This window comes from Ixodes scapularis, unplaced genomic scaffold (genome assembly GCF_016920785.2).
Source record: "Ixodes scapularis isolate PalLabHiFi unplaced genomic scaffold, ASM1692078v2 PGA_scaffold2__306_contigs__length_199485367, whole genome shotgun sequence".
In the NCBI taxonomy this organism is placed as follows: domain Eukaryota; kingdom Metazoa; phylum Arthropoda; class Arachnida; order Ixodida; family Ixodidae; genus Ixodes; species Ixodes scapularis.
Genome location: NW_024609857.1, coordinates 140,541 through 154,664, shown reverse-complemented (window position 1 = coordinate 154,664; position 14,124 = coordinate 140,541). Strand labels below are relative to the sequence as shown.

Sequence of the window (14,124 nt, the reverse complement as noted above, 5' to 3'; positions counted from 1 at the left end):
GATACTTGTGATCGTCAGATTTGTTTTGTTCATACATGAACGCGGCCGCCTCATCGTTCGAGTTGTCGTCTGCTCCCTCAAACGTTTCTGCTTGTCGTCTGCTCGTTCAAACGACAGCGGCCCGTAGACCAATCGTTGACCCGGTAATTGCGATAAGAAGTGCAGACCTCGGAGGACATTTATGTTTAAAGGTTGCGTGCTGGGTTGATAACTTTTAAATATAGGCGCCGAAGATTGAATAGGCTGCTGCCACGTCGAGTTATCTGCTTTCGAAGCAGAACAAAATAGATCCGCAACGAGCGTAGTGACCTCATCATTTAAAACCTTGAGATACGGCGAAATAAAACAACGGACAGCACAACACAAAATAAGATTACGTGTTGCGCTGTCCGTTAGTTTATTTCTCCGTATCTCAAGGTTTTTGATTATGATGTTTCCTCCTCGCCTCCATACTTTCGTTTCTTGTGAGTGCAGTGAGCTTGTTTACGCGGAAGGCTCTAAAGGATGCTGATCTAATATTGGAATAAAACGCATGTTTTTGTTAGCAGTCATTAAGGCCGCGAGCGTCCACACCGTAAAAAAAAAAAAAAGAGTAGCATTTCCTCTCTTCAAGGAAGAACTCGCGTGTCCCCTATGTTCCTTGCAGAGATGACATTATTTTTTTATTATTTATCAATACTGTAGGTCATTGAAGGGTCTACAATGACCTACAGTATTGATACAGAAGTGGGAATTTGTACAGACAAGAAGCAATACAGTGGTATAAAACATCCGCAATAAAAATAAAGAATAACAAAACGCATAAGCGGAATGTTATGCTGGTGCATAGAAGTGAGAGTCTGGTCAAAAGACTGCGCTGATGTACTATTTGCGATTTCTTCTTGTAACTTATTCCATTCATAAATAACGCGGAGGAAGAGGAATATTTAATTGTGTTGTTTTGGGCTGAACACGGCCTGACTGTCTTGTTATGATTGGTTCGCTTTGAGTGCACGAAGGGGGCCTTGAGGTATATTTCTTGTGCAATATTTATTTGTTGTTGATGCAGTGCGTACAAAAACTTCAAGCTAGCAATTTTTCTTCTATCTTTTCGGGGTGTCCAACTTTGCGTTCTTCTATCTTATAAGGTGTCCAACTTAGCCCTCCATGAGTAACCAGAATAGATGAACCTTACTGCAATCCTTTGAACTTTTTCCAGCTTATTGACAAGGTAATCCTGATGCGGACTCCAGATCATACTGGCATATTCCAGCACTGGTCTGACCAGTGCCTTGTTTGCTGACAGTTTATTTGCAGGCGTAAAGTTGTTGTTTCTTTTTTTAATTTTCTTCTCAAGTAGCTTAACTTCTTAAATGCATTACTTCATGCGTTCGTGACATGCGACTCTCACTTAAAGACCGACCAACGAAACCATTTTCCGCAAGGTAGGAGAAAGGCCCTCGCGCCCTCCTCTTTTCACCCTCTCCCAAAAATCACGTGACGGCAGGTGCTCGTTTTGTGTCGGCTTTTTCTGTAGGGATAGTCCTCAAAAACCGCGAAATGAGCGGCTAGCTGTGAGCGCAAAGACGACCTTGAGACGTCCAGGTGTCTTCCCTCGTTGACGCGGGCTCGCTCAATCCGCGAGATTGAGGAACCCAGCGCGACCGAACTCTTTTTCCCATGAGCTGCAGGTCCGAGGCCGCTCGGTCGGTGGAGATCGAGGGGTCTTGGTATGCTGGGTTCGTTCCAGCAGCCGCTTTCTGGCATCGCGCGGCTGCTGGAACCATTCCCGTGTCTGCACAAGGATTGGCTTGCGCAATAAAGGGTTCAGGTCGTCGATAATACTTTTATTTTCTAAACTTATAAATCAAGTGGCTTTCCCTAATCTCTTCATTACTGTTTGAAACACATCTCCTCTCATAGGTTGTTCATCCCATTTTGGACTCTTTTGCGTATTTATTTGTCCTTACCTCTACGTGATGACTGTTTTATAACTTGATAAAGACCTTTAAATATTGGCGCGGGCTTGCGCGATCAACGCTGTCCCGGATTTATTCAAAATTGGAAAGATTGGCGTCAGGAGGGGTTGAAGAAGCAAACCGTAATTCTTGCTTCTAATGAAGATGCCACAATCGTATGATCGGTTTATGCTTCACTTGCCTCCACAGCGCCCCATCGTTTGCACTATCGCAACTTCTCAGTGACATAGCTGTATACCACATTTTACTCATGGTTACTATAGATGTGGCCCCATAGGCTTTCCCGTTATGAGCGAGTCGACTTTTTAACGACCGGCGACTCTCCTGAGTGAGAATAAATATTATCACCTTCCCACAACATCCACCCCTTTCTCCCCCCTCCCTTTCTCGAGTTGGGGAGATATCAGGCCACTCCAGGGAAGCAGCCTGCAGTCTGCGCTTTTCGGCTACTCATTTCCAACACATTCGAACGTGGAAGTAAACACATCGCATGAACGACGCCCAGTTTATTTGCAACCTAAGTAATGTGGCTCTATACTGTTTTGACCCAATCAATTTAATCATCAATCATTATTCGTGACGATTTCATGGTGAAAGTGTGTTCGCCGTGATGCCACAAAAATGGTCGATTCAAAGGGAGAAATAGGTCCTCGTATTTATTTTGCGGAAATGCGCGCTCCTGTGACGCTCTAGTGCGCAAGGTCAACGCACCCGAGGCAGTGCGTAATACTTTAAAACTGTCGTTGACGATGAAATATTTGTGGGAAGTGCGTAAAATTGTTTACACCACAAAAGCATACCGAAAGACAACAAAATATCGCAATGGCTAAAAAAAAAATACTAAAAAAAATCAGCTTGCGGAAACCGTTGCTTTCCTCTCTCTTTCTCCCTTTTTTTTTTCGCGCCACTACAAAAGATAGCGGCCGAGCAACAAAATTCTATCAATACCTCGCTTCTTGGAGAAAGGACAGTAGGCTATATGGTCGTGAATCTGCCAGGGAGTTTGTAGAAATGATGGGCGACCATTGAACCTAGCCTTCTGCACAAATCATGCCCGGGATATTTCCAATTTGCTTCCACGCGATTCGAAGGCAAGACGCTGGGAGAATTTGTGTGCGCTAACATGCTGCTTCTAAAAGAAATTACCAGATTTATAGTGCATGTCAATTTAGATGTAAATAGTTTAATCACTGTGCACAAACATTCGCGGCCTGGAGAATGACATGGAAGCATGGCGGAAAGCAGCTTGCTGAAAATAGAAGTCTCTGTTGCATTGCACTGGTGTGAAGAATTATTACGTATGTTTGTCTTAGTTCCGTGCCAAAATAAAAACAGCGTTTAGAAACCGAACCCTGTGCGTTTTGAGGAGCGCCGAAAGGACATAAAAAACCGGGACAATCAGAGCTCGTCCTGGTTCCTTGTTTGTTCGGAGCCTTTCAAAAGGGGATGAAAATTATGAACTGACCCGACTTACCACATTAGAGCAGTTCATTTCCATTGCGACAGGCTGTCTTCAAGCGTCTTGCATATTCCAGCTTGTACTGATCCGTTTTTATTTTCGGTTCTTTTCAAAACGTGGGCTCTAAGCCACTGGACCAAACTACCACATTCATTAACTGCGGAAGCGGAGAAGTGGAAATGCAACGGAAAGATTCGCCCACGTTATTTGGGGCCTATAGAAAAGCGGACCGGATAGAAGGCGGCCGAAATCTCTTTCAAGAAACACACAATCTTCTCTTCAATTCTGTCTAACAATTTGATGTAAAGGTGTACTTGGCTATGGCATTATTCGTTTAGGAATCAAGCGAAACTTTGCATCGGATCATTATACGTCTACGTTCACTCCTATTCGATGCTTATCATGTTTTCGAGTATATACACGGGGTGGTTCTCAGCGGTAGTTTTTTAATCTGATTGCCCGCCAGAGTGCGAGCCAGAATTAACGCACTACGGCCGCGGGCCGTCGCGCTCTTCTCCTACCCCGTATCAATATACAATCAAAGACGCGGGCGGTGCCGTCAATCGTGCTGGTGTCGGGAACAGTAAGTCTGACCCTTGAAATGTAGGCGTGACGCAAAACCCAGAGGCGTCTCGTTCGCCCACTTACGTTCTTCCAAAGCGGCGGAGATGGTTGTTTAGAGGGGATTATTTTCTGAACGGATCCAAGTTACTCGAGCAAGCTCGCATTCTGCTCGCAAAGCCCAGCCGCTAAGCAAAGGTAACGGACGGTGGTTCGAGAGGCGTGCAACCCTTGCCCGCTTGGCCCTCCCAAAACTTCTCCGCTTCCGTAAATTTTGAATGTTGTAGGTTGGTCCAGTAGCTTAGAGCTCACTTTTTGAAAAGAACCGAAAATAAAAACGGACCAGTACAAGCTGAACTATGCAGGACGCTCTAAGAGAACCTGTCGTAATGAAAATGAACTGCTCTAATGTGGCAAGTCGGGCCAATCGGTTCATAATTTTTCAACCCCTTTTGAAAGGCTCCGGAAAACCAAGAAACCAGGAAAAGCTGAGTGACGCAAGGCGCCTCGTATTGTTCAGGTTGTCCCGGTTCTTTATGTCCTTTCGGCGCACCTCGAAACACAGTGTTCGGTTTCTAAACGCTGTTTTTATTTTCGCACAGAAATAAAACAAAAATGCGTAATAATTTTTCACACCAGTGCAATGCAATAGAGACTTATATTTCCAGCAAGCTGCTTTCCGCCATGCTTCCATGTCATCCTCCAGGCCGCGAATGTTTGTGCACACTGATTAAACTATTTACATGTAGATTGACATGCACAAGAAATCTGGTACTTTCTTTTAGAAGCAGCATGTTAGTGCACATAAATTCCCCCAGCGTCTTGCCTTCCAATCGCGTGGAAGGAAAATGGAAATATCCCGGGCATGATGTGCAGAAGGCTAGATTCAATGGTCGCCCTTTATTTCTACAAACTCCCTGGCAGATTCACTACCCTATAGCCTGGTGTCCTTTCTCTAAGAAGCGAGGTTTTGATAGAATTTCGTTGTTCGGCCGCTATTTTTTGTAGTGGCGCGAAAAAAAAAAAAAAGAAAGAGAGAGAGAGGGTGGAAGCAACAGTTTTCGCAAGCTGATTTTAAACATTTTGTGGGAAGTGCGTAAACAATTTTACGCACTTCCAAACAAATGTTTTATCGTCAACGACAGTTGAAAAGTATTACGCACTGCCTCGGGTGCTTTGACCTTACGCACTAGTGCGTCACAGGAGCGAGTATTTCAGCAAAACTTTGAATCGATCACTTTCGTGGCATCACGGCGAACACACTTTCACCATGAAATCGTCACGAATAATGATTGATGATTAAATTGATTGGGTCAAAACAGTATAGAGCCACATTACTTAGGTTGCAAATAAACTGGGCGTCGTTCATGCGATGTGTTTACTTCCACGTTCGAATGTGTTGGAAATGAGTAGCCGAAAAGCGCAGACTGCAGGCTGCTTCCCTGGAGTGGCCTGATATCTCCCCAACTCGAGAAAGGGAGGGGGGAGAAAGGGGTGGATGTTGTGGGAAGGTGATAATATTTATTCTCACTCAGGAGAGTCGCCGGTCGTTAAAAAGTCGACTCGCTCATAACGGGAAAGCCTATGGGGCCACATCTATAGTAACCATGAGTAAAATGTGGTATACAGCTATGTCACTGAGAAGTTGCGATAGTGCAAACGATGGGGCGCTGTGGAGGCAAGTGAAGCATAAACCGATCATACGATTGTGGCATCTTCATTAGAAGCAAGAATTACGGTTTGCTTCTTCAACCCCTCCTGACGCCAATCTTTCCAATTTTGAATAAATCCGGGACAGCGTTGATCGCGCAAGCCCGCGCCAATATTTAAAGGTCTTTATCAAGTTATAAAACAGTCATCACGTAGAGGTAAGGACAAATAAATACGCAAAAGAGTCCAAAATGGGATGAACAACCTATGAGAGGAGATGTGTTTCAAACAGTAATGAAGAGATTAGGGAAAGCCACTTGATTTATAAGTTTAGAAAATAAAAGTATTATCGACGACCTGAACCCTTTATTGCGCAAGCCAATCCTTGTGCAGACACGGGAATGGTTCCAGCAGCCGCGCGATGCCAGAAAGCGGCTGCTGGAACGAACCCAGCATACCAAGACCCCTCGATCTCCACCGACCGAGCGGCCTCGGACCTGCAGCTCATGGGAAAAAGAGTTCGGTCGCGCTGGGTTCCTCAATCTCGCGGATTGAGCGAGCCCGCGTCAACGAGGGAAGACACCTGGACGTCTCAAGGTCGTCTTTGCGCTCACAGCTAGCCGCTCATTTCGCGGTTTTTGAGGACTATCCCTACAGAAAAAGCCGACACAAAACGAGCACCTGCCGTCACGTGATTTTTGGGAGAGGGTGAAAAGAGGAGGGCGCGAGGGCCTTTCTCCTACCTTGCGGAAAATGGTTTCGTTGGTCGGTCTAGGGACCATGAAATGATTTTAAAATCGAATTTCATCCACCGCACGTCGTAAAAGGTGTGAAAAGAAACACAAAAACACAAAACTAGGGAGCCAAAAAAAAATTATTTGCTATAGAACTTTTAAAAGAAAACTGGACTCTTTTGCGCCTTCCTTCCTTCGCCTGTTCACTACGATGCATGCGCGGAAATGGAGCACGTCAGCCAAATCCAGGTCGCCTATTGGGTAAGAGCCTACCTCACCAGCACCGCGATCGTAAACAATAAATAGCCGGCGAATGTTTCCTAAAAGTTTTGTTAAATAATATTGAGATCCACATTTTGTAGCATAATTAGAGATGTGTGGCGAAAATTGCCAGATTTGATAATGCTGAGAGCCAAGCGCCATCTATCGTGTGGTAAACGAAGCAACTACTGCGCGTGCGCAGTAGGGCAGGGCCGACTTAGAACGGTTATTTCCTTTGGCTTCCTTCCTCTCAAAACTCTGACTGACTGAACGTTTATTTTTCTATGTGTTCATCTCGCGCGTGCCGACTTCAAGCAGCAAGAAAAAAAATGTACCTAAAACAGACCACGACGAACAAGAACGCTGGATCCACAAACACCCGAGAACAGCGACAACAGCCGCGAATCCCGCTTCGACCAAGTTCTCAGAATATAGGCCTAGCAGGCACTCCGACTCGGCGCAGCGTTGCTTCGTCGCAAGACCGTCTGCCTGCCTACGACCGGCTGGCGTGCTGAATGGAATATGCCCGTGCTACCCTTGTGGACCCTTCCCGTATTATAGTTTGATCGCTGACCTCAATTTTAGATTAAGAGGTGAGGTCAATCTCTTCCCCTTGTTTTCCGAGGCAGTGTTGACGAACACTCGTCGAAAAGAGACCCTCGTCGATTCTCTCTTCTTGTTTTGTGTGATATAGAGCTGAAATAAACGCTGTATGGATTACCTTCGTAACACGGTATGTACTCTTTGTTATTGGTATGCCATTTTTATTCTGACAGACTGCACGTCACTGTCGAGCTGTAACAGTTCGTGGGAGGTATACGTGCAATACCGGTCCAACCTTTCTTTGCCGAGTGTCGCGTCACGGTCAGTATCGAGTTGCAATCGTAAAAGATCGGTCCCGAAGCGCTTACCAACAGCGCGAATACAGCACTTCCATCAAACGCGCGCGTCCGCTCCGAGTGTGAACAGGTATTTACGTGGCTCTTGCTGACACTCGTAGTTCAAACGTATCTTTTTTAACGTAGGCTCGCTCCTGCATCTCCGAGACCGCGAAAAACGCCGCGGCAATTTGTTTCCATCTACGTCGCTTTGCAAACGACTGACACTGGCCGCCTTTTACCAACAATGACAGTTGGGTTGACTTCTGGAGTCTTCACCGGAAGACTCGCTGCACTTCCCAACAGGCATACCGGTGTATGGGACTAGTCCCATGCTGTCGCTGTAGCGCAACGTATCTCATTGAATTTCGCTCAGCTGCGATGCGGCGATGAGAGGCGCCGATTCAGAAAATACGTCGGTGACATCGGCGCAGTAAAACCTACCGGCGCACCCCAACTCGTCGCCGCTAACGCTCCCATCTCCTACCGCCGAGAGAACTTCCGGTTCCGGAAGCAGCGTACGTCACGGCTTCTTTTGCGGTCAAGAAAAAGTCGATATTTCGTTAATTTTTTGTGTAGAAGTTAATAAACCGAGACGAAAACGGATGCCTGTTCGGCATTCAGTGAACATTGACGGTTTAATGTAAAAGTTATCTGGAAAAAGTAAAAAAGTCATTTCATGGTCCCTTTACGGTTACTGCAGATTGAAACTCCCAGGTACTTTATTTCATTTGCTTTATTAATGAATTTATTATCTAACATATATGAGAAGTCTAACGGCTTTTCTTGTTAGTGATAGTGATAACAGCAGTTTTTTCCTGATCGATTTTTATACCCCATGTCTTACACGTATCAAAGGCTTATGTTTTGCAATGATTTGTTAAGAATTATCCGACTCTCAGGTCCAGCTATGGTTCTGACGTAATCGTCGGCGAAAAGCCTCACTTTTACAGTTGGATCAACACAAGCCGGCAAATCATTTACATAAATCAAAAATAACAACGCGCCAAGTATTGACCCCTGTGGCACCCCGAAAAAAAAAACATCCAGCATACCAGAGGTACTATACCGTTGAGCCTCGCGTCTTCTCCGCCTCGCGGCCTTGAGGGAGCGAAGAGAGGAGGAAACTAGGTACCTTGACGGCCACGCGCCTCGACGGCCTGGTTCAATACTTCTTTTACCAAAAATACGGCCGTTCATTTGAGCTATCGCCTTACTAGCAGTGTTGTAGGGATTGTAGCGTCCGGCCTACATCTCCAGCATTGTTTTCTTGAAATCCAAATTTCGGTTCACCATCCCTTTAACACGATCAAAGAGACCGTTCTTTGCTTGGGGTGGTGCACGAAAGCACCCAATGTCAAAAGCCCCGTGGCAAATTCCCCGTGGCAAACGCCTCGCTTTTTTTGCCCCGCTTTCAAGGGCCACAGTTTCATGCAGAAGCCTATGGCACAAATCCCCCGTGTCAGGTGGTCGGGTCCTCAGCGCGAGGGTGGAGCATTCTGCTTTTAGCTAAAGGGTCAGTAAGTGTGCACGCGATCTTGTGTAACATAATTATGCCGTACACGGGGAAACCTGGATAAAGCTTCCCGTCCTTCAGGCGCACGCTATACACATTCAGGTCTCGTGACATTAGAACTCAGAAAATATCAGATACTGGCAAAACATTTAAAGTTGCAGTTTATGTTAATAAGCATTGAACCAAAGCTTTCATGGACTCTGAAGCATGCGCGAATTCACAGTTCGGACGAAGTGGCTTTTGTCAGGACTGTTAACTCGCAGCTCACGCGGCGCCGTACTTATAACGTACAGCACGAAACACTCCATTCTTCTTAAGTCGTTCTAAAAATATGTGCATCCATTTAGGCAGATAAGGCTATAATTTTAAGTCTTAGTATACCTCACTGGTATACCTCTATGATAGCAGAGTGCATGACTGGATTTCTGCAATGGACCTGTTCCAGGGTCGCCTACGCGCAATAGCGGTTGCAGAAGATACTGTCCGCCATTTTTGATGCTCGCCATATTAGGTTAAGACATAGTACAATGCTGGTTGAAGCGTGAAGAGGGTGGGACGAGGTTTTTGGAACGGTGGGAATACGGGACGGGGTAATTGTACGCAGGGGTTTCGAAACATCAGGCTATATAATGACGCCGGGCTTTTGCGTCAGATTCTGCACGCAGGGCAATCGTGCTACACCCCTTGGCTTGCCAGTGATAAAGCACCACCTGTACTTTTCCCAGCAGCAAGGTTTCTTCCACCATGGACAAGCGCGATCTCGAAGCGGGCACATGAGACGCGGTTCTCGCGCGACACCCGCCTCGCTATTTTGTTAAACAAGCGTACCTCCGCAAGCCTCCGCAGCTCTGCTTTTTCTCCGCTAGCACCGCGCATGCGCAGTAGGGGGAGTTGTTCGAGTATATAGCATAGCGGGAGAACGAGGACGATGTAGCAAAACTCACTTGTTGCAATGCAACAGATGGACTGCAAGAAGTGCAAAAGCAATGAACACAATTATTACTAATGCGATTTAAATTTAACGCACCCTTCAAAGAGATCTAAATATATAAAAAGGAACCAAGCACTCAGGTTGCCGTCCCTGCCGGGACCGCCATCGAACATAGTTGCGTAGGCAGCGGCGGTCCGACCGCCGCTGCCGCCGTAAACATGGAGGAGAAACTTTCCGTCCCTTTTTCAAGCGCTATCAAACGACGCGACATGTGCATCGGTGAAATGGACGAACGGGAGAAATTTTCTTCCCTTTCGTTGGCAACCGAGAGGAAAAATCGGTTTTCCCTCCATTTCTTCTTTATTTTTTTTTTAGAGTGCGGTGTTTAGTAACACGCCAGCTATAGTGTTGTGGACAGTTTCGGTATCTCTGTAAAATATTGTAAATCTTCACAATGAACTAATTACAGATATATACTAACATTCCCACTCAGGTCGCTTCGATTAGATTTGGTAAGTCACGTGCTTCCTTACTCGTGCTCGTTCTTCTATGGTCACAGGAACCTGGTACCTGGTTTTTTTTTTTTGTTGTCAAGGAAAATGTTCTGATCGTGGAACTGGTTGCTATACCTTTAACTGCAACGCCGTTCTTAACCGTAAAAGGCACGCCCAGCAGAGGCGACGCAGACTCGTCGAAGGAGCCTTGGGAGACTCGATGGTCGACCTGTGCAGCTTCGGCGAGGGCATCTTCGAACCTCGGGTGGACGACGGCGTTTAGGACGGGGTTCACCTCCTGGATCCTCTTGATGTATGCCCTGACGACGTCCACACTTCTGAGCTGGAAGAATGGAATTAATCGTATACAAAGCGCACCATTGAGCGCACACAGCAGGAAGTGCACGACAAAGGACTGCCGGGTAACCGTACAAGGGGTTACAGCAATATGCGACTCCTATCGTGTACGATGACACTTTCGCTGGCTGCCACAAAACACAAAAAGTCTTCACGCATTCACGACTCAATGCTAGATCTTCCTAGCAAAAACCTATACCATGCACGTGGCAACCGTTTCCTCTGCCGTACGGCTATGGCTTTGGAAACTGAGTACGCTGAACACGTTCGTACACAAGGCAGGCACCGCAAATATTGCTCGCGAGATTACGAAAAAAAGATGTCCTCTTGAACATAGAAATGTCATCTGGAAAATAGGACACCGTTGCTACATCTAACTGCCACTCGAGGCTCTACAGACAGGACCGGCACCACACTTAGAAAGCAAATAAACAATTTTTTCTTTAAACGCAAGAGAAACATGTTTCCGGCGACCCTGTAACATGGTTCAGCACCAGCTATGTGGAAACAGACGTTGGTGTCGCCCGCTTCAAGGTCTTGTTCTCTGACAGTAGGGCAAGAACCAGTCGTACTTCCACAACTGTACAGCCAACACACTGCCGTGTTCTTTGCTTACTTCCGTTTGTGTGCAGCGAGGCGCCGGAAGTGTGCTTGCACGATGTACGAGTCATCATCTGTCCGAGGACTGCGACGCGAAGACATTCAGCGGTGAAAGGACTGAAAGAATCGACGCGAGAATCTAGCCAAGCTGAAACATGCAGCCGAATTAAACTTGTCGCTGAACTGAAGATCTAGCCGAACTGAAGCGTGCAGCAGGATCGAAACTTCTATCCGAATTGAGGCAGTAGCCGAATTGAGGCTTCAGCCGGATTGGAACGTAACCGTCCACAAGACAGACCTCACGGACCGCCTGTAAGTTAATGATAACACCACTTTAATAACCGGTAAAGTTCCATAGACCACTTTGAAAACGCTGTGGCGTACCTAAACACACACAGGATCGGTGTAACGTTGGAGCCACAATGATCTTGGCTGCGGAACCCAAAAGAGCTACTTGTGCACCGCCGGTTCACGGAAACGCTAGCACAGCCAAGTATGCTTCTCCATCCCCTTACTAGAAGTGTCTTGTTCTCTCAGTTGTTTTGACCGACATCATTCCACATCTGTTGCTAAACTATTATAGCCAGAGGCGAAAATCCGCCAACGAGCTGCTCAGCTCATGATCTAAAGTTCCTGAGACAGGAAGAACTATACTATCTTAGTAAAACTAGCTCAAAGGGAGGAAGAACTTAAAAACAGCATAGAACAATATAATAACCTGGCTTTGAGATTTCGTTTCGGCTTGCCCGTTATTTTATTTTTCCGTGTCTAGGGGTTCACATATATTACTTGGGCCACACGGGCAACTCGAATGCCATTTAGAACGAATGACATTTGAACGATCGGCCAAGTAGCGCGCGACACTCCGAGCGTGGGGCGTCCCACGCGCGACAGATCGCTAGCCGATTCATTGATCACACGAATGTCATTCGTTGTAAATGGCATTCGAGTGGCCCGTGTCGCCCAAGTATTTATTCTAGCCAACCTGTTTCTGCTCGTACCCTCCTCTCTTTCTGCCCGTTGCGTATGTATGAATTCCTCTTGCAGCACGGTGGTGATTGTTGAGCCAGTTGGTTCATATAGAGCTAAGGAAAACAGCACCGAAGTAACACAAGGATCAAGGCGAGAGGGACAGGAAAAGACGCCTCTCAACTGAACATTATGTGGAAACAGAACTGTATATATAGCCACCAGGAAACACTAAGTTGTTACGTGTTACGGCACAGCCCGCATTTCAAAAATTAGTTTTCGCTAGTAGATAAGGCTAACGACGTGTCACTTATGATATTTTTTTAGTATTTATCTCAAATGCCTCATAAATTTCCCTTGACAGTTTACCTTTATAAGGTGGCAAAATCTTGATGTCACTGAAGGCAGGGGTGCATGAGCACATGCCAAAATGAACGGCCAGATATCCTGACGGTGTTCATCTTGTGGGAGCCGCGTACTAATTGACACGATCGTTCACACATCTACCCGTCTGACGTACCATAGCCTCCTCTATACGGAGAAAGCCTGGCACATCGACGACGGAGCCATAGAGCGCGCGGCCGCAGGAAAAAGGAGAGGAGGAGCGCGCCGAACGGTGACCACCATGGTAGCGCAGAGCAGAAAGGGCAGACCTAGACAGCGAGCGCTTGGGTCATGAGCGGCCGCTCCCCGAACCACGCTTGTTTTTGTGTTTTCGTCACCGTCGTTTTCGTACTCCGGGAGAAACGGGCGCGGCGATTCGAAAGGGCGCAGGGAGAAACGGGAAAGGGTGGACGTTGAGTTTCTCCTCTCCACGATAGCGACAAGAAAAGAGAGAGAGAAAAAAGATTGTTTCTGCGTTTGGCCGCTCGCTCTTTTGTGGCGCTAGCGGATAAGGTTCTCTCCGCTCCCGTTTCTCCGCCCCTCCTTTCCCATTTACGGCGGCCGTCTTTTCACGCGACGCGCCAGGCTTTCTCCGTATAGAGGAGGCTATGGACGTACATACGAAAGCTCACATGACACAAAAATTTGATAAACAACCCCCGTGGCGTAATCAGCGAACTAATAGCGGCGTTTAGTGCAGACTTGGGAAGTAATCTGTTACAAGTAACGGATTACTTGTAATTCGTTACTTTTTCAAGTAATTTTATAAATGTCACGTTACTTTTTTTCGGAAGTAATTTGCATTGTAATTTCGTTAGAAAATATTGGTAACGGATTACTTTAATTACTCGTTACTTTTTAAAACATATGATCATAATACAGTAACTGGAACCAATACGAGCAGAACATTCAGCAGCATAAAGAAAGCAAGTTCAACCAGATAGAAAACATCAGGAAGGGGAGAATAGCCGAAGAGGAAACACGATTTTTGTACGACGGGTACTAGAACCTCTAGAAAAACGGGCAAGACATGTACAAATATACAAGAGACGAAGATCAATTTAGACAACGCCATGTAAGTCTCCGTCGCCTTCCATCGTTCTTTTCTTCTCCCGGGGTTTTTGTCTTTTACAACGTTTCACCCTTTCCAACTTCTTCGACGTTTTCCGCCAACTGCACAGACATCAAACGCGGGTCCCTACCCTCTCGATTCGCGGGTTCACAACTCGCGTAAGACGCTGTAGCCTCGCTCGAGGGGGTGGAATTCTGTTTGTCTTTGATGTGCGCTACTTTATTCTAGCACGCTCTTGAAGCACGGCTGTAAAACCGCCCGGTGCGAGGCTACGAGCATCGTCTTTGAGGGTACGGACGA

General features: G+C 46.5%; 1 protein-coding gene across 1 annotated transcript in view; it reads left to right on the top strand.

Annotated features, from left to right (window-relative positions):
• The first annotated feature begins 702 nt into the window (after positions 1–702).
• LOC120838957 overlaps positions 703–14,124 on the top strand; it is a 41,474-nt gene continuing 28,052 nt past the window's right edge. Inside the window, exon 1 of the mRNA XM_042292139.1 lies at positions 703–760. Within this exon, the coding sequence (XP_042148073.1) occupies positions 703–760 (58 nt within the window). The remainder of the gene's footprint in view (positions 761–14,124) is intronic.